The following is a 20,526-nucleotide window of genomic DNA, read 5'->3' on the forward strand; positions in this document are numbered from 1 at the left end:
TGTTTGCTTGTATGGACCCCAGGAAGAGTAGTTGCTACCTTGGTGGTGACTAACGGGGATCCAAATAAATAAATAAATAAATACTTGTGGCCTTCATTTTTACATCTTTTTGGATTTTATACAGTTCTTACTGAAATATTTGTAAGGTAATGTTAGGTGTCTGCTAAAATCTGTCTGTTTTATATTCCCATCTGCAAAAAAACAGAGTTGTATAACAAAAATTAATTGCATTTAAAGTTATAATCCTTAGGATTTTTATCAAAAAAAATGGGGAGCGTGGACTGGTAGCTGGAGACATGCCAGTTCACCTCCTGGGCACTGCCGAGGTGCCCTTGAGCAAGGCACCGAACCCCCCAACCGCTCGGAGTGCCTGTCATGGGCAGCCCCACTCTGACATCTCTCCACTTGGTGCATGTATAGGTCCTGTTTGTGCATGTGTGTGTTCGGACCTGTGTGCAATCGACAATAGAGTGAAAAAATTGAATTTCCCCTAGGGGATTAATAAAGTATATAAAATTTAAAAATTAAATTAAATTTTTTTTATGAAACGAAGCCCGGTTTTTGATACTGTCCTTGTCATTGTTCCTTCAATAGCCATTCAATTAATTTACATTCAGTGATTAGCTCAATATATAGTAGTTTTTATTGTTGGTGGCGGGGTCCGCCATTCCCGCTCTGGATTCAAGTTGTCTTTGCACGCCTATGGAATTAACAGGAAATGATGCAGCATGTAATCCAGTGTAATTTTATCTCATTGATACCAGCCTCATTATTTACTGGTCATTTCCTTATCACTGTACCAGAACTCCACAGATTTTACACATCAAAGTCTGTTTACAGTGAAGTACTACTATGCATGTTAAAAGCTGTATGAAGCCTTTTGTGGCTCCGGAGGGAGCTGTGCGAAATCTGATAAATTAAACATCAGTTTAGTCTGAAGACTACAAGTTTATGAAAAAAAAAATATGGGGGTGTGGAGTCAGAAAGAAACGAGTTTACCAGGACTTTGTCACCGGCACCTCATCTCTTCTTAGGGCTAGGGGCTTGAGGCTACATTAGCTGCTGCTAACTTGGTGGTAGAGTTGCATTGTGGGTAGTGTTGGCAGCAGGTTTTGACAAAGAAGATAAATGTGTGGAGTAAGAAAGACGATATCTCTGCCGCATCAAATTTTGATATTCTTTTAAAAATGGTTCATTATGAGCCTTGCAATGTTTTAGGAGTGCTATGCGAAAACGGTGGAGTTTTCTTTTGTGTTACTTCTTATTCAGACTGAGCATTTTTCTACTCTTGCACATTAAAACAATAATTAATCAAAAATGCATCTATAAAAAAAACAATGTGTGATTTTGTTTGACTGGGCTGTAAACAGTTACACCCATTGTTCTTCTGTTGTATTTTTGACAAGGTAATTTCTCAAGGAGCGTTTGCTGTCATGTTAAACTGCACTTGCTGTTATCATGGTAACCACAGGGGTTGCAAGATCTTCTTGGACTGAAATATTAACGATTACAGCTTTTATATTGACAAGGCTTTACATTCAATGACATATCTGACTTCTGAGATCCTGAAAAATACATGCAATGCTGTGCAGTGATAGGCACCTCTGCATTGCTTCAATACTGGAAACAAAGAAACACACCTGATGCTGTTCTGCATTCCGGTAAAACCAAATTACAACCAGGGATTATTTTCTTGCCAACTTTGAGGCCTTCAATACCCTAAAATACTGTAAAGTGATTTCACTGCACAATCCTCAGACCTACATTTTGTCTTCCCAATGGCTATAGACGATTCCTAGAAATCATTTTGCAGCAGGTGCAATCATTGTTGGTGGAGCACTTCTGCTGCTCTGTTTACAAGCCATTTATACATTCTGCTCTTGGCTCATCTCTTCTTTGCTCAGAGACATCAGGATTTGATGAAAAACATGAGGTTATATTTATACTAGAAGGTTCTCTCTTGCAGCCCCACTTCATGATAGTGAAATGGCTGCAAATTTACATTAAAATCTCTCTACTGTAGCTTTAATACATTCTCTTAAAATGGGGAAGAATGAGATTACTGCACTCCTTCACAAGAGAGTCAGAATAATATCCAGAAGTCTGACATGGAAGCAGAGACTTACAATACAGTATAATGGTACAGCAGGGGCAATGTACTCTATAATGTGCTTACTGAAAAAAACATGACGCTCTGTCACACGCCCGTACTTCTTTAAATAGACCACGATGAAAGTCTTCTCTGTGCTGGTGTCCATGTATTCCTCATGCGATGAACCCCGAATCGGTCCTTTAATGTTAATTTAAAGATTGCTTTGTGCCTGTTTGAAATGTTCCATGTGGGAAGGTTTACACGACACTGCAGGTTAGGTAGATCTGTAACCATACTGAAGACTACGCTAATTAAAGTGCTGATTGTTCATGATCGTGACAGATAAAACAGCGGTTTGAGGTGCTCCGCCAGAAAATTTTAAGCATCAACACTTATTGTCTACATTCTGGTGAATTTTTATGCACCAATTTGTGCTTTTCCTGAATCGATTTATTGTGTAAATGGGTTTAATTTGGTCAAAATAAAACCCTCTACTAATTTCATGTGTTTTCTTCGGGGAAGCGGGGGGGGGTGGGGGGGGGGTGGGGGGGGGGCATATGCACATATGCTAAATATTGAGAGGGATGTGTCCCATGCATTCCCCCCAAAATATACGCCTATGCTTTTACTTGAGTAATGGATCTGAGCACTTCTTCCACCACTGGCTATTTTGCTAAAAATGCAGCCCTTGCATTTCCTTCCTGTCTCAGTTTATCTTTTATCTATTATAGCGAATGCTCTCTCCTCTCCAGTTTCCATTCCCCTGTTTGTTCTGCTTTGCTGCAGATCTAGAGCGGAGCTGTGGTTACATTGGTCTCTGATTTCTGCTCTTACATGCTGTCCTTTGCCTTGTCCACTTGTTTCAACCTCAACACGTTGGCAAAACCTCAAAATGACAAGCCGCAATCAACACATCTGTATTCAGTTACAGCCGTGATGATAATATAATAATATCAGTTATCAAATTCACAAGCAGAACCTGAACAAAACCCGCATGCTATGGGAGAGAGATTTCTGTTAAGTTTGTTTTTATTGCTTGTGTGTGATTATACGTGTAAGTGTATGGGTGTGTATTCGGGCCTGCCTCACTATCATCCTCGAGGGTAATGTAATATGTGACCTCGAGGGAATTGAGCCCTCTCTGATAGACCTTTCGATGCCCCTGTCCCTTTCGCTTTCTCCTCATGCAGCTCAGAGATATAAACATTGCATTTTGTCCAACTGCTGGACAAGCACTGCATTTTACACTTAATGCATTGATCTTAGGATAGCAGGCTTTCCCCTACATGAATATTGAATTGAGCCCAGAGATATCATCTTTGAAAGAAGCTCGCTAAACCATTTCCTCCACTTGAGACATCTCTCTGGAAGCATTAGCTGCTCTTTGCCTTGCCACAGCCAGACAGTTCTTACACCAACATGGGGGCCCTGGAGAATGAAGTGCAGCAGATTTTCACTGAGTGTGTTGAACATGCGGGTGTGATGAGGGGTCAGCTTCAGTGCAATCCTTGCATTCTAGCTGAGAGCATACAAGGTCTCTAGCACTGAGGGTCATAATATTGGCGAACTCTCTTGCAGTGTAGTTGTTATGGGGTTAGTTTAAAAAAAAAAAAAAAAAAAAAAACGCTGCATAAAACATGCTTCAAAACAACACTGCATCTAAGAAGCATGTCCACAACTAGTTAATGAAGGTTACACAGAATCAAAAACCCTTCCAAGTTATCAAGGCACTGCAGGGTCGGAATTTGAACTGAGGAAGACAGTAAGCACGTTAGTTACATAATAAGTCTCAAGTTGGGATTTGGCTTCCCCTGATAGGAGAAATCCTTCAGTCAATGTGTTAACATTCTTAATAATGTCTTTTTAATATCTGGTGCACCCATGTAGGGTATTTTGCTTGGCACACGAAAACATCATTTCTTATTCATCACAACCCAGATACAATGATTAAATTGTGTAGAGCAAAATTAACTGAAAACATGCTGCAGGTTTTGTGATCAGGGTAGAATTTTGAAGCAATTATCTTGATGTGTGTTGCTACTGCACACATTTTTCCATTAAACTGTCAAAGTTTGAGCTACGATAGAAGTCTGTAATGATGAAATGTAAACTTGGGGCTTTTTTCATCAGACCTCAGGTGATTTTCATCAGAAATCTTATGTCATTACTATTTTTACACAAAGTAAATGTGTCGTGTGTCATTATGTTGAAGAATAAATAACACAAAAGTATACTCTGATATATTTTTATGCACCAATAGCAAATGAAAGGAGGGGAAACCATTAAAGATTGAGAAAAAAATGTGCATTTTTTCAGGTTAGGGGAAAACTTTCTGTTGCTGCCCTTACACAGGTTTGACAATGCTACTGCAGGCCACCAGCCCACCCTGACCCCCACTGCTGGGGTTTGCTTTGGCATGGTTTTATCTAAGGTAGGTTTAAAAAACAACAGATACCACGAGGTCAGAGAACGCTTTGTGATGAGAGTGTCACCTTGGGCTAAATATTCTCAGATGTCTGTCACATCCCTTAAAACTGTGCCTACTGCCAAACACAGATTTATTGTCTTTATAATTGAGGCTGATCTCAAAATAAAATTCTATGAACCTCTCACATGTTTGTGTACACTCCATTGTTGTGGTTGTTTCCATGGTGCTGAACTGACCCTGAAGTACATTGTCCTGAATGAAAATGTTTTGCAAGATCACACAAAAGTAAATATTTCTGTTCAACCTTTGATTTTTTTCCCCCCTCCATGTCCCTTCCTGGACGCTGTAGCATTGCAATTTCTTGTAGAAAATGTAGGGCTGAAACAATTACTTTCATTTTCAATTAATCTGCAGATCATTTTCTCAATTATTCTTTTTTTTAAATTTAATACAAAATGTCAAAAAGTAGCAAAAAATGCCCATCTCACTTCCTCAGAATCCAAGGTAATGTTCTCAAACTGCTTGTTTTGTTCAACTAATGGTCAAGACCCCAAAGATATTATATTTACAATGATATAAAACTGAAAAAAATCAGCAAATATTCACACTGGAGAAGCAGAAACCAGAGAATGGTTGGCATTTTCACTTAAAATTACTTGAAAATCCCTTCAAAAATTAATAAGCAATCAAAATGTTTGCTGATTCATTTTCTGGCAATTGACTAATCAATGAATCAATTAATCATTGCAGCTCTAAAGACCTGGCATTCTTTCACGACTTGAATACCTCTAATTAAACACTAAATCACCGCTGAGTGATCCCGTTATTTCACTACTTGCTGTTCTATGACCTGGATGACTCTTCATTCCTATACCGAGATTATTTTGTGCTTATTATTTACACCAGCCTCTCTAAGAGCGTGCCCTCTCCTGTAACCAGTATACTGTAATAATACATGCAATAAACTGTGTTTAGGATGAGGAGTGCGAGGCATTGCAGCAGGGTAGGTGGCCTATAAATAGCCATAGCCCAGGGGCCTCCAGAAGTCTTTGGCTAGCCTCAGCACACAAACACACACACACACACACACACACACACACACACATGCACATGCTTATCTGTTGTATTAAAGCAAGTGTCCAAAACTGTGGTGTTTGTGACAATAAATTCAGTAAAGCTGGATTTATCATTTAAATGGTTTATGCTTCTGAGATAATGGTTACACAACTCAGAACATTATGTCAATCAATGTTAAGCATTCTGCATATGCAACACAGAGCGTTATGGCAGTGTGGACATGACTTGTGAATCTTAAGTACTGTCTGTATCATTTATGTTCCAGTAAATTGAATTTCTTGCTCTGAAGCATATACTTCAGAACAACCTACAGTACAACATCTACAGTAGAGGTAATTGAAAATTTATCAGCGAGTTCTTTGAAGTGTTTTTTTTTTTTATAGGTCTGTTTGATCACAGGCAGTGCCGTGCCTGTAAAAGCCTGGTCCAGAATGATATGGCTATAATAGCGCAGATGTAATTCATCACATTTTTAGCCCTTTTGCAACTGACAAAACTGCTGCGGTGAAAAAGACACTACAAATCCACCGGGCCTCTTTATATAGAGCATAAAAAAAGAGTCTTTGGACAGAAATTTCAAAGTGCAAATAAAAGGCAGCAATGACTTTGGTGTCAGCGCTTTGAGGGAGACAATTCAAGTAGCGTGGCCAATTTGATGTAGATTATTGAGGATGGGTCAATACTTTATATCCCTCAGTTGATATTGCACAATATAGAACATATTATCAAGACAGGTTTTATAAGAAGTTGAATAAAATCGCTGCTGTAAACCATGTCATGATTGTTCAATATTTTACGCAGCCAAGAAAAACAGAAAAAGAGATCTGTCTTTCATTTCTCACTCTATGTACATGTAATCGCTTTACGCCTGTTGTGACGCGCCACTAATTACAGTGATACTGTAGCAATCACCTTTGACACAAAACCGGCTCCATTACAGGGGGTGCATTACGCTGCTTAAATGAACAAGAACCTCGTGGAAAAAGATTAAGAGATTTGCAATTATGATTCATCACGGCATTGATGTGCATTTGCAAAATAACAAACCCAGCTCCACTGGTGCTGGAGCGTCTTGAAAAGGAGCATGGGGAAAGGGCAACAACTACTGATGCTGATGACTAGATAAAGGAGTTTAATGATGCACAGGGGCTGCAGCAAATCCAGAGTTAGTGAGGGACCCATTATCCCTCTGTGTGTCACAAGAGAGCCACCAATGGTGCCACCAATATACTGGAACAAATAAACCCTCTTTTACTTCTAAAATGTCAAATAGCAAAAACATGCTCATGCCAAAATCTTAAAATCAGAGCAGAATGATGCATCAGGGAGACAGCAAACAGCAAGTTGAGAATTTTGGAGGGATTTGTCTTACCATGGCCCCCTCTGGTAAGAAAAGGCATCCTGTTGATGGCAATAGGAACCGTGCCATGCTTATTGTGAAAATGGTGGACATGGTGCGTGGTGCTGAGACTAGAAGACACACGTGCTGTTCCAGTCTGGATTGGGAGTATAGTAAGCAAGGCGAACCAGAAGGCTAGTCTCGAGCAATAACTTAGGCCCATGCCTAGGCTACAGCATGACCAGCTGCTCCGCTGTCCGAGCACAGAGGTGGCGGCAAAGAGTCTACCCATGTATATTATATCCTCATGGGCCCAGGACAGACAACTTGGCCGAGCTTTGGTCTCTGACAGTTCAGCTTTAAGACCACAGGGCATTTCAGTGACAATCTGGGCCCATTTCTTTCATAATCCCTTAGTTGGGTTGATGATGGAAAAATATCCCTTGACTTTGTGAGAAAAAAAAAAAGGATTTAGAGAAAGCAGTCAAAATCCAATTAATGTTCTTGTGGAAGAAACTGAACAGCGACCAACTTATCTATTTTTTGCCATGACAAGATGTCTACTGCACAGAAAAGCCAGCGTTAAAACCTCATTGAAAACCATCCCAAAGCACATTCTTCAGAAAGTGAGCCGAGTGTATCCAAGATGCAGAAAAGATACACATCCAAATAAAGAATGGAGAATGAATCCACCCGTGATCTCAAACAGGCATGCTGCTCAACCATGATATTCAGGCATGAAAAGTGGCAGGGCAGAGCTTCATGTGACAAGAATTCTGATAAGAGTCTCCATCGCCCACAGGTAGAGCTTTAGGGCAGCTGAGCCTGCCCACTAAGAAGAGTGCCCCTCCACCGCTGCAGAAGACATAACACGCTTCCGTGGGAAACTGGATCATTTCATTAGGCAAAAAGGACAAGGAGATAAAAATACGCGCAAGTGAAGATGCAGCGATAAAGGGTGATGCAGGAACCAGCGCTTTTGTTCCCCTTTAGCCAGGGAAAGGGAAGAGAACAGAGATAGGGAGGGGGGGGAGTGAGAGAGAGAGCGAAAGAGAGGGAGAGAAGGAGGGGGAGAGAGGGAGCAGTATCTGCAGCAGCGCGGTAAAGGAGAAATTCCAGAAAATAAATAAATAATTTCTCAGTAGCTCCTCATTCACTCTCTCACAGACGCAGCAAATCCAGCGAACGGCAACCTCTGGCGTGGCAGAGATCCACACGAGTGTTTCTATTTCAAATGAACGTATGATCCTTCCCTCCTGCTCCACCTGCTCAGTCTCATGCAGTAAAGACTACTGCTGCATTCCCCTCACTGCTGCTCCTTTTTTTTTTCTCCTCCTTTCTCCTCTCCCGTTACCTCGTCCAGATCTGCTGTACTGCCGCCGACTGAGAGACGGTTAACGTGACAGCTGCATGCGTCTGTCTCTGGAGGAGGGAAGGTGATTCTCCTCAGATGAGATGGCTGGGCTGGCAGACACTGAGATGTTGCCTTGGACTGCTGCAGCAAAAATTATGCTAATTAAAAAGCACCGTCGTATCATAATGAATCCCGGAAGGGTGAAATTCCAGGACAATCTGGACCCCAGCAGCAGCAACCTCGGTTTGGAGTTTTGGTCTAATGAACGCGAGATAAAGGAGCTCTTCTGAAGGCATACTGTAGTCAGGAGGCTCTGATCCAGCGAGGCACAGCATGTGCCTCTGTGTGTGTTTGTGTGCGTGTGTGTGCGTCTGAGAAAGAGAGTCTGTGAGCAAATGAGTGAGGGTGGGTGGGGAAGGGGGGAGAAAGGGTGGGTGAGCGATAGCAGGAGGGAGGGAGAGACAGGAAGAGACAGCGAAAGAGAAAACAGGCAGCCACGGCGCAAACACACAGGGATATAGTGAGGCAAGAAAATGGGTTGTGTGAATAAATACATGCTACAGATTCACAGCGCACTGGCTTGCAGGTCCTGGCAGTAACACGTAGGAATCATACTGCAGAGGAGGAGCCTGATTTAGGTGAGCTGTCAGAGCTGTTACAGAATGAACACGAGGGGATTGATATGGACGTGCTCTATAACATAAAGACTCGAGAGCTACAATAGGCTTGAATGATAGAAACACAAATACCTGTCAAGATGATAGCTCACTACATTAGGCTGAGGAAGCTATAGGCTACATGGTGTGTAATCCAGTTTGCCTTGCATCCAAAGCCCCTCTTTTCCCCAGCATTGCATTGCACACCTTTGCCATTTTAACACTACAAATCATTTCCCCCCTCTGCCTGATGTGTTCACCTCATATCTGTATACAAGTCACCCCTCTGTTAGAGAGCTCTCTCTGCTCTCATGCTGCTTAACCATGCAGAACTTATTCCTAGCTATGACTGATCGGAGTTCAGAGGTATTCTGACAGTTTCGGAGCTGCTCGTGTTTTTGGGGTGGGGAAATGTGATGGCAAGATGAATTGGGAGTATATTGACACTTGAGAGGATGAACACATTATCAGAAATGGAAAGTGGGGAGGGGTTGGAGGTAGGGGAGATGGGAGAAGCAGCGAGGGAGGAGGGATTGCAGGGTGGGAGAAGTAAAGGGAGAGGAAGGGAGAGACTGCAGCGATATCAGCTAAATCGCGGTCAATAGAGATATCAGCTGGGATTGCCTAGTCGGTTGAAAGGACACGCATGGAAACAGGAGGACAGAGGCAAGCCACGCAGCACCACCTCTCATAGTGACAAGAAGGCGACGCAGGCCATTACTCAAGTGGGGGTGGGGGAGGAGGGTGTGGGGAAGCGGGGGGGGGCGAGGCTGATTGAACAAAAAAGAACAGAGGAGGGGTGAGTGCACAAGACTCTGGAATGGCAAGTGCCCTAACAGCATGTAGACATTCATCTGCTGGTGTTATGAACATAAATAAATTGGAACAAGCTGTGTGTTTTTTTTTTCCCTGCGTCTGTCCAATCTGAGTCACAGGGAGATTTAAATCCTTTATGCGTTTCCTCTTCTATATGTTGCTCAGTAAATCTTAATGCCGGGAAAGTGCACGCCAGCTTAATCAAACAAACCATAGTGATGATGCAGAGCACTTCCTGGCTAAAACACGTAGACACATTTACAGTAATGATTATTTGGTGTGGAAACGCAATGACAAGCATTGAGAATAATCCTCCAATGGGGGGAGAGTCAGTTTTATTTCCACTGTCAAAGCTGCAGCCAGTTTTACGCAGCGAACATAAGGGCAGTCATGACAATTTAAACTAGGAATCCTTTCTAACTTACACACAATCATGTCCAAATAGAACCGTATTGCATTCAAAGTGACAACTGGGTACGAGAAGTTAGGAGTGGGATGATTTATAGCCGGTGACTTGGACTGTCAGGCTCTCCAGCATGTGAGCATCTTTCTAGGCGGCGATGATATCTTGGTGTGAGCTGTCTAGAATGAAAGGCTTGCATTAATCAATTTACGTGCTTGAGGGTTGCTCGACATGATGAAAGCCATGCTATCTGGACAACACGGAGGGAGGAGGCTGGGGGATTGTAACCTTGTGTTGTCCTTGGTTATTCGGTAACTTTGACATCCCACGCAGCTTTCCCTGTTAACACACACCTAGATAAACCTCATAGGATACACATCAAATACACGTTTGATGATGCGTGATGATATATTTGATGATGAGTTGTAGTCTTAATTGAATTCCACTTTGCTTCCCCTGGATTTTCAACATAGAATAACTGTCCTATATCAGCTACTCCTGCAGTTCCAGTCCAATAAACCTTTGATTTGCATTTTTATATTTTCCTACAGGCTATTTTAAACCGTTTTCCTCCACTCAGTTTGGCAGATCTCTATGCATTTGCATAATCAAATTATTTTGCATGTATGGAATAATATATAGTTTGGAAACCATGAGCAGAAAATGTTTAAATTTCTTTGTAGGGGGGGGGGGGGGGGAATTCAAGTCAAGGGGCCTGCAAACTTGCAATTGATGTGATGCGAGAAGACGTGTACAGCGTTTTAAAGACTTAAGAAACCTAAATGTGCACTGTTTGTTCTCAGGAGGATTTGTGAGAGAAGATTTTTCACAGACATCCAGTCTCGCCCCAGGGGGTAAAGTAGCAGGATTAATCATAGCACTTTCAGATTAATTACTCATAATGCGAGCATCCTCTGAAAGGCATGGCCTGCAGTTGTGATGTTTGGTTGATTTCATTAGGCTAAAAACGACAACACCTAAAATAAGCCTGGCTTAGACGGTGGAGGGGAAGGAGGGAGTGAAAAATATGAAGGCACTTGAGTGCACAGTGGCTCCACCGACACATAGAAGTGTATGTGTAAACTATATAGCTAGTAGAATCATCAGAAAATGATTTAGCAGAACAAAAGCAGAAGCAGAAGAGCTCACTTATTTAACAGCTTTTATTATTATTATCATGTTGCATGTAGAGCTGACAGCTGTTATAAAACTCATGAAGATTTCAGATTTCTAAAGGAGGTCACGCACATCTAGCTAAACAAAAAGGTTCAGAGTTCAGTGGTTAAAGGAGAGCCTCTGGATGCTTTACTCACACAGCATTTTCTCCTCCAGATTCACGCCTTGATTAAACATGATTTTCCACTTTTTTTTTTTTTCCTTTTTAGCAACTTGGGTGTCTTGGCAGCCTGTGTGCACTCTCCACTGAAAAGACACTGCATGTGACAGTAGGTTGCATATTGCTGGCTGCACATGGTGCCGGCAAAAATAGATTCCATTTGCTTGTTTAGTTCAGCTTACTAGCCTCAGCATGTCTCCTGGAAAAAAAGAGCAGCAGCGATGCTTACCATGCAGAGAAAGCCCCCCCAACATGAGGAATACAGGCTCCTGAATATGAACAGCTACAATTTATGAATGTTCTGGGTTTTGGACTGATGCAAAAGACATGAGTGTGTGACAGGAGCAGCATGAACTGTCTACCTCTCCCACCGTTCACAGTCTAGCCATGAAAATAAAGGAAAATCACCTGAGCCAGGGGCTGAGAGGGCAGTGGGCCGTCACCACACAGGACAATACAATTTTTGCTTGGCTGAGGTGTTTTCTTCTCTTCACTCTGGAGTCTAATTTTGATGAGCCTGAAACAGCATCAGCAGGACAGTTGGCCGTAGAGGAAGCCCTGTCTTTGTTATTGGCCTGCGCCGATCTGCTTGTCTCGCTCATTATTTCAACATTAAAGAAAGCACCAGCAGAAATGCAATATGGATTTTCCTGTTGCTATGACTGCAAATTGTCACGGGCATTTGTACTAAAGACTTTTTTTTAACTCCTTAAAATGATGATACTTCATGCTGAACTACAATTACCAAGCTTTGCAAACATGCCTCACTATAGGCTATAGGTGACTATATATTTCACTGCTGGAAGGATGGTCTCTTCTTAAAACTAGAACTCTCTACTGCAGTAGAAAGACACAAATGCTTTAGACATTGGTGCTACATGACCAGAGAAAACAGAGAAAAGGGCTGTGGTATTTGCTTTTGCTAGAAAACTTTCAACTACCAGAATGCACTGTACTGCATGGAACCAATAAATGCTGTCCGTTTTGACACAGGAAACAATATGGTGGACGGCTGGTGACTAACAATCTGGAATTACAGCCAAACAGTGCACTAAAATATGTTTCTGAAGACATTTTAGGTGAGAAATAGGCAATTCAGTAACGGAATCTTGGTTCACATTTTATCAGCGCTATCATTTGATCGCAGTATTTCAGCCTCTGGTTTCACTGTATAGGAAACAGTATGGCGTCCATTTTCTGTTTGCAAATTCTTGCAATACAGCCAAACAGTGCACTAAAATATGTTTCTGAAGACATTTTAGGCAAGAAATAGGCAACTCAGTAACAGAATCTATGTTTATATTTGATCTGCACTGCCTAGATTTACGGTTTGATCTGATTTGATCTGAGTTTGAGAGAAAGCGAGTGGGGTAGGTCTCTTTTTTGATCCTCGTCTACACTCTTTGTGAACGTGATGGTGGGAATACGAAGGCGGAAGTGCAATCTATTGTTCAAGCAACAGCCCTAGAGCTAGCGAAAATCCGCTGGATAACGCAAACCACATCATCCAGTGGATCTGTGCTGAGAGATGAGCGTGGAGATCAGGGAGCTAGCAAGACAAAGGGAAGTTTACCACAATTACCCACATTCTTATGATACAAAGCTGGTTTACAGTCATCGAAGCATCCCTTTAAGAAACTGACCATTTGTTTTGCACACATTTAATTTGTGTGTACATTTAACTCTATATTCACTCTATCCAGATCCTTGATTTTATTGCCACTCTCATGGAAATTTGGGCACCACATGAGTTCTTGCCTTTTTAATGTCTTTCTAGAATCTCTTTTCCTCGCAAGTCACTACACAATGATACTTCATACATTAATGATTCCCCTCATGAATGATTATGTGTGATATTCTCACACTAGAGATTTTAGAAATCAGTAGGTCAGCCATCACTGTGAAAAGCTGTGCTGCCATCTCATCTCACTGAAGTAGCTACTTAGGATGAAAAAAAAAAAAAGTCACAAGATGCTTGATGATGTCATAAATCACTTTTGGATGAAAGCAATCTTTTGCCAGATGCCTATTGTGAATAATAATTGTTTTGATTGCCGTGTCCAAATATACTACACTTAATTTTCTTTTTTACTTCTGTTTGAGACTCCTTATATGTGCTCAAACCGTGTTTTGAAATAGTTTTTAAAAAATGTCTTTTTTTTTAAATAACTTACAAGGACCTGCACACGACGTCCCAGCATACTTACTGTACCCACACCTTACTGTGTTTATACAAGGCCGTTTAGCTTTACCCCCAAGCAAACTGTTAATGGGTCATTTATTGCAGCTTTGCAATAAATGGCCTTATTATGACTAATTAGCTGAATAGATATTTTCTATTTTTCCTGTAATATAAATCAACTTGTTTTATTAGTCCTTGTGCCAAGGTTTTGTTTTTTGTTCTGTTTTGTTAGCAGCATATCTCATAAAACACTGAAAGGTGGAAAGTGAGTTCATGGACAATGGAACACGTAATTAGGTTTGGGTCAATACTGTACACGATGTTCCTTGTATTTTGCTGTAATAAACTGTGAGAATTCAAGGTTTTTTGTAAAAACAAAACAAAACAGACAAAAAAAAGCATGGACTCATACAAAAGTGATTATTCTCAATCATCACTTATGACCCACTAGAAGTGTTTGATTGTGTATTTATCTGCGGAGACTCTGCCCTTTACCTGTATTTTCTTAATTTCTTATTATTTTGCGATGTTTATGGGTGTATTGCCCCCAGCCAATAACAGCATGCAAGTGAGGTTGGAACTTCTGAAAAAGGTAGCGACGAGATCGTAAGCAGTATATATCTGGTAGGTAGCTAAAAAAAATTGCAGACACAGCGCTGAAGAAACGTAACTATAATGAGACAAAACATCAAGCAGACAAAGTTCCAAAACAAGACTGAATCTTGGGTTGGCTCTCATTTTCACTTTCGCTAATGAGCACTGAAGGAGAGGATGGAAATAAAGGGCAACACGGAGTTGGCCTTTTTTCTTTTGGACAGGTAGGTTAAGGTAAGGTACAAGAATGAAAGCTAAGGTGGCAAAAGTCAGAGTGGGGCTGGTAGAGGGGTGGTGGATGGGTCCAACAAACACTGACTTTCAACCAGGAGAGCGGTGTTTGTGTCCCCTAAGATTATGAAGCCAAACCCTTTTTCCTAAACCTATACCACATGCTCTTGTTGCCTAAACCCAACCACATACTTCGAAAGAGTCTGGATGTAAACGGTAAATTTCCTGTGAAAACATAAGTGTATTTTGAAAGAAGAAAATGCATGTAACAGGCAGAAGTTGACATGGTGTCTGAGATGGTCAACAACTAACGCATTCAGGGTACCTTGCAAGTTGTATCTGGATGTGAAAAGTCAATGACCAAACGCTGATATGTGACGATGTTGGAGTGAGAATGGCTTGGTATGTATATGCAGTGTAGGGTGGAGGGGCCAAGTTTGGATGTTGTGTTATAAACAACAGGGGTGATAGCAAATAAAAAATCCTAAGCCTGAAAATTTTTTTCAGGTTGAGACATGATGAATGGGTCGTCATCCACCCCCCATCTATACCTATCTCAACGCAGTTTATTTGTTAGTCCTTTACTGACTATCTGGACATTTTCCCCGGGTTTCATTAACTTACAATCCATTTTGATGAGAGTGTCTATCTGAAGTTTTCACTCTTTCAATGTCCCCTCAATCATAAAATCTCTGTAGTTTACTGTAAAATGGGCAGGAAATAGAGATTTGTGGAAACTTTGCCATCTTGCATCATCCTTTACCGCTGTAATGTTACACAATTGTAAATTTCACATCCATCAAATGCGATGCATTGGATTGTTAGCAGAAAGTCCATGCGGCCACTGACACAAGAAAAAATGTCACACTGAGAAATTGTGCACTTGAATAAAATCACAGGGGGTAAATGTTGTGCAATAGGTAGCAAATAAGGGACGATTTTGGACACAGCCCTACGGTGCATTTCAATAGTGATTTGTAATGTCTTTCTCTACTTCCCCTAAGCACTTGATATTACATAACACCATAGCTCTTGCGAGGAGCCACTCAATGAGCAAGGAGACAGGGTCCAAGGGGAGTGGAAGATTAAAAATGGATCCACCTGCCATTATCTGCAGACTCCACTAATACTATGCAATGATGACTCATGAAAAACGTTGTCTAACTGACATTGCAGTTACTATGAATCAATGATTGCAATGTGTGATCATCGAGTCAGTTAATCAGTGTCTTCAGTAATTATAAGTTGTATCTCACTTAACATCACTTAACTTCCCCCCAGTAGAAGTGCAGAGGGGAAGTAAATGATGGCTTATTAAACTATTATTGAAATGTACTGCTAGTCTCTCTGTGAGTCTCTCTCTGTGGTGCTGAAGTGTTCATAGTCTTATTCCAGCGGCCCACCCTTACCCTGTCCACCCTCACCCTTTTCCATGTTTGCATGTAGGGTATGCAAAAATGAAGGGCTGTCCCAAACCTGATACTAAAGAGGGAAATGAACTACAGTTCTCTCTAAAAGTATTCCCTAAAAACACTCTAGCAACCACCTAAAAACAATCATAACATACATTCATTGGCCACTATATTAGGTACACCTATTCAACTGCTTGTTAACACAAATAACTAATCAACCAGTCACGTGGCAGCAACTCAATGCATTTAGGTATGTAGACATGGTCAAGACGACCTGCTGAAGTTCAAAGTGAGCATCAGAATGAGAGAGAAAGGTGATTTAAGTGACTTTGAACATGGTTGTTGGTGTCAGACGGGCTGGTCTGAGTATTTCACAACCATCCCTAGGGTTTACAGAGGATGGTCCAAAAAAGAGAAAATATCCAGTGAGCGGCAGCTCCCTGGGCGAAAATGCCTTGTTGATGCCAGAGGTCAGAGGAGAATTGCCAGACTGGTTCAAGATGATAGAAAGGCAACAGTAACTCAAATAACCAGAAGATCATCTCTGAACCAACAACACGTCTGAACCTTGAAGCAGATGAGCTACAGCAGCAGAAGACCACACCAGGTGCCACTCCTGTCAGCTAACAACAGGACACTGAGGCTACAGTTCACACAGGCTCACCAAAACTAGACAATAGAAGTTTGGAAAAACGTTGCCTGGTCTGATGAGTCTGGATTTCTGCTGCCACATTCAGATGGTAGGGTCAGAATTTGGTGTAAACAACATGAAAGCATGGATCCATCCTGCCTTGTATCAACGGTTCAGGCTGCTGGTGGTGGTGTAATGGTGTGGGGGATATTTTCTTGGCACACTTTGGGCCCCTTAGTACCAACTGAGCATGGTTTAAACACCACAGCCTACCTGAGTATTGTTGCTGACCGTGTCCATCCCTTTATGACCACAGTGTACCCATCTTCTGATGGCTACTTCCAGCAGGATAACGCACCATGTCACAAAGCTCAAATCATCTCAAACTGGTTTCTTGAACATGACAATGAGTTCACTGTACTCCAATGGCCTCCACAGTCACCAGATCTCAATCCAATAGAGCATCTTTGGGATGTGGTGGAATGGAAGATTAGCATCATGGATGTGCGGCCGACAAATCTGCAGCAACTGTGTGATGCTATCATGTCAATATGGACCAACATCTCTGAGGAATGTTTCCAGCACCTTGTTGAATCCATGCCACCAAGAATTAAGGCAATTCTAAAGGCAAAGGAAGTCCAACCTGGTACTAGCAAGGTGTACCTAAAATAGTGGCCGGTGAGTGTAGTTAGCAACCATGAAGCCTTACCCTGACAAACACCCCTGACACCATTTGCAACCACCTAACAAAAACCTTTGCTGCAGATCTGGTTCCAGATGAAAATTAGCAAACCTGTTTAATATTAATAACAGATTTAAAGGATTATGCAGCCTTGGCAGAGGTGTGTGCGGCACGTTTAACCTGTTTTATAGTTTATTTACTGTTTGTATCACAGTGTCTGTTTATTTTGGGTGAGGGACGGCTTCAGAGAGCTGATCTTGATCCATGGTTAATTAACTCACCAAACAAATCACGGAGTTGAGGTGTGAAAGTCTTTCGGTCACTGCATGTCACTTTTGCTTGTTGTTCAAGCACAATAGAGGAGCCATACAAATGTAACTGCTTTCTACAAAAGGTAGAATAATTTATGATTTTTCCTAGCAGGGTAAAATATTAAGTTCATAATGTGGTAGCTGACACTGAGGTAAAATTAGACACACGCATGTCCCTTGTTGATCGTTAAGATACGCGACATCCTGGTATGAGTTGAGTTGAGTGTCACTGCAATGTTCACAGATCAGCTTACTGTCATATGTCTCACTGTTAGGTGTGTGAAAGGTGCATGTTAGCACTTCAGGCATTGAACATATCAGCACCAAAATTATCTATGCTACTAAAGAAGAACATTTTAAAAGGGATTTTTTCCCAAACACTTACAAACATTATACCTGTCATGTGGCATTAAATGTTTTTTGTTTTGTTTATTTATTCAGATCCCCATTAGCTTTTGCATTGCAGCAGCTATTCTTCCTGGGGTCTGGGGATGTATTTATTGAATAAATGATTTTATTGGCTAATAAAAGCTGCTATCTATACTGTTCATGAACCCAACTGGCTTTAGGATAGCTTTAAGTATTGTATCACTGCCCAAACAACAATAGGGCCCACTGTGTATTGAAGACTATATATAGACTCACATCAAATGGGGAAAAATGCATACATGTGTCATTCATATACAAGTATCTGTTTTACAGTTGCATATGATGCAAAATGTATAAGGGACAGTATGTGACTCCGCTGAAGGATCCTTAGCAAGCAGATCTTTTTATTATTCATTGAACATACAGCAAAGTGAGTGAACAATCTATCAAATTGAATTGGGAGCAAAGAAGAAAATGTAAAGGTTTTTCTTTTGCTGAGCATGCAGAGACGGGTGCTTTGTTGTACAATGACCACAGAGTGAGCCAGGAATAGAGAGGAGGTGACAAAGAGAAGAGGTAGACAGAGAGAAATAAAAAGGCCGGGAGTGAAGAGTTTGTTTGTGAGCGTGTGTGCGAGAGAGAGATATAGGAACAGAGAGAGATCACCAGCGCATTTGCAAAAGCACATATATCAAATGCAAAGAAAAAAAATTATCCAGCCCACACACAGTATTACTCGGTTGTAAATTAACTTCAGCTTGTGTACGTGCAGATACAGTTTGTGGGGTTGCAAGTCTTACATGAGGGAGCACTACTGCACACTGACTGTAGAATATTACACAAACTGACAAACACACTGACTTCCTACTGACCCATGATGGTGGATATTTGGTCTTTTTGTTGCAGTAATAGTAATAAATCATAATAAATAAGTGGTAATATTGGGCCAGATTGCCTCAGAATGCCTTTGTGTGGGTGAGTCTTTACACAGGCACATTAACGTGAAGCACGCTGAGTTTACTTGTAGTGAAGTGTGTGCTATATAAATAAACTTCTGTTGCCTTGGATTTGCCGAAATGAACATAAATAGAATTATTTCAAGTTCTGTTGTGAATTTGAGATCAAAAGCTAGATTTTTAAAATGAATTTACACATAAGTAAACAGTCTGTAAGGAACAAACAGCGTCGGCTCGTCACAAGCACTTAAAGGACCTTGTTAGTCACGCATGTAAAACCCTTTATTTATCTACACGTCTACTAATTACATGTGTTAGTTACAATGGCTTTGACTATTACTGTTATGCACAACACTGCAGTCGTTTGAGTGCCTTGTTATGCCCTGTTTCCATAAACTAATCTGCTGAATGTCAATTTCATATGGATCGTGAGTTTTAATAGGTTACAGAAGTGGGCTGGGGAAAGTGAAGGATTAGTACTTGGGCTTTTATCAGGCCACAGAGGCAGCTTCAGCAGCTGAAGACAGCAGCCAGTTGCTGTGGCTGGAGGGAAAAGACGACGGTTGTGACCTCAAGTATAGAAATCCATCTTATGATGAAGTGTATCTGGAGTGATGTATAGTCTGCAGTTCGTGGTATACCAAGCCCTTCGTATCGACTGCATGTGAGGCTGTTTTTGTGCTTGTGAGTCAGTATGTACAGCAATAATCCAAGGTGACACTTGCACCAGGCGCATCAGGAAAACAAATCTTTATGGTACTAAATGTACCATCATGCAATTGTAACAACATTTTTCTTTATATAAACTTACATAAGTGCATTACTTTAATTACATGTCTATGGCAAAGTATCACCACTGCAAACACAGCTACAAAGGAGAGCTATAATTGGCTGATTAGACATTAACCCTGTATGTATTTAATGTGTTGGTCATTTTTCTGTTAGATTTAATTTGATCATTGTTAGTGATGCAGTTTGGTTTTCATTACAGTCATTCATTTTCCCTAACCGCTAATCCTGTTGGGGATTGTGGGGGGGCTGACACTGGGCGAGACGCAGGGTACACCCTGGACAGGTCACCAGACTATCACAGGGCTGACACATAGAGACAGACAACCATTCACACTCACATTCACACCTACGGACAATTTAAAGTCACCAGTTAACCTGCATGTCTCTGGACTGTGGGAGGAAGCTGGAGTACCCGGAGAAAACCCCACTGACACAGGGAGAACATGCAAACTCCGCACAGAAGGGCTCCCCCACCTTGGGTTCAAACCAGGAACCATCTTGCTGTGAGGCGACAATGCTAACCACTGCACCACTATGCCACCTTGTTATTCATGCAGTTTGGTGTATGTTTTAATAATTTTGCAGGTCCAATGCACAGATCCTTGATTCTGGGGGGTCCCAGGCAAAGAAGCCCATTGAGGCCCTGATGGTTGCGCTGATGGTTCAACCTAACTTTGTATGTATGACATTTACAGGTAGCTAGCTGACTGTCGTAATGGTATCCAGCTGTCATATGGTAGAAGGGGCCCTTTAGGCATTTTCTGGGGCAGAGCAAGTGCACTGTATGGTGCCTTTATGTGAAGTTTAAGTGGGCTTCTAGTTGTACTTGCAAAATGTGGCCATAATAGTGGCCATCAGTGTCCCT

At 41.4% G+C, this 20,526-nt stretch overlaps 1 protein-coding gene across 3 annotated transcripts in view; it reads right to left on the bottom strand.

Moving 5' to 3' along the window:
- Positions 1 to 20,526, bottom strand: part of LOC126387929 (neurexin-2-like) — a 174,372-nt gene that overhangs the window by 38,108 nt on the left and 115,738 nt on the right. For 2 of the 3 annotated variants that reach the window (XM_050040727.1, XM_050040726.1), the window contains exon 1: positions 6,970 to 7,437. The exons of the other annotated variant lie outside the window; for it this stretch is intronic. In XM_050040727.1, the coding sequence (XP_049896684.1) occupies positions 6,970 to 7,312 (343 nt within the window). In that variant the 5' untranslated portion in view covers positions 7,313 to 7,437. Of the gene's footprint in view, positions 1 to 6,969; positions 7,438 to 20,526 lie in introns of those variants that run through there. 3 annotated transcript variants of the gene reach the window in all.

This window comes from Epinephelus moara, chromosome 3, assembly GCF_006386435.1.
Source record: "Epinephelus moara isolate mb chromosome 3, YSFRI_EMoa_1.0, whole genome shotgun sequence".
Lineage (NCBI taxonomy): Eukaryota > Metazoa > Chordata > Actinopteri > Perciformes > Serranidae > Epinephelus > Epinephelus moara.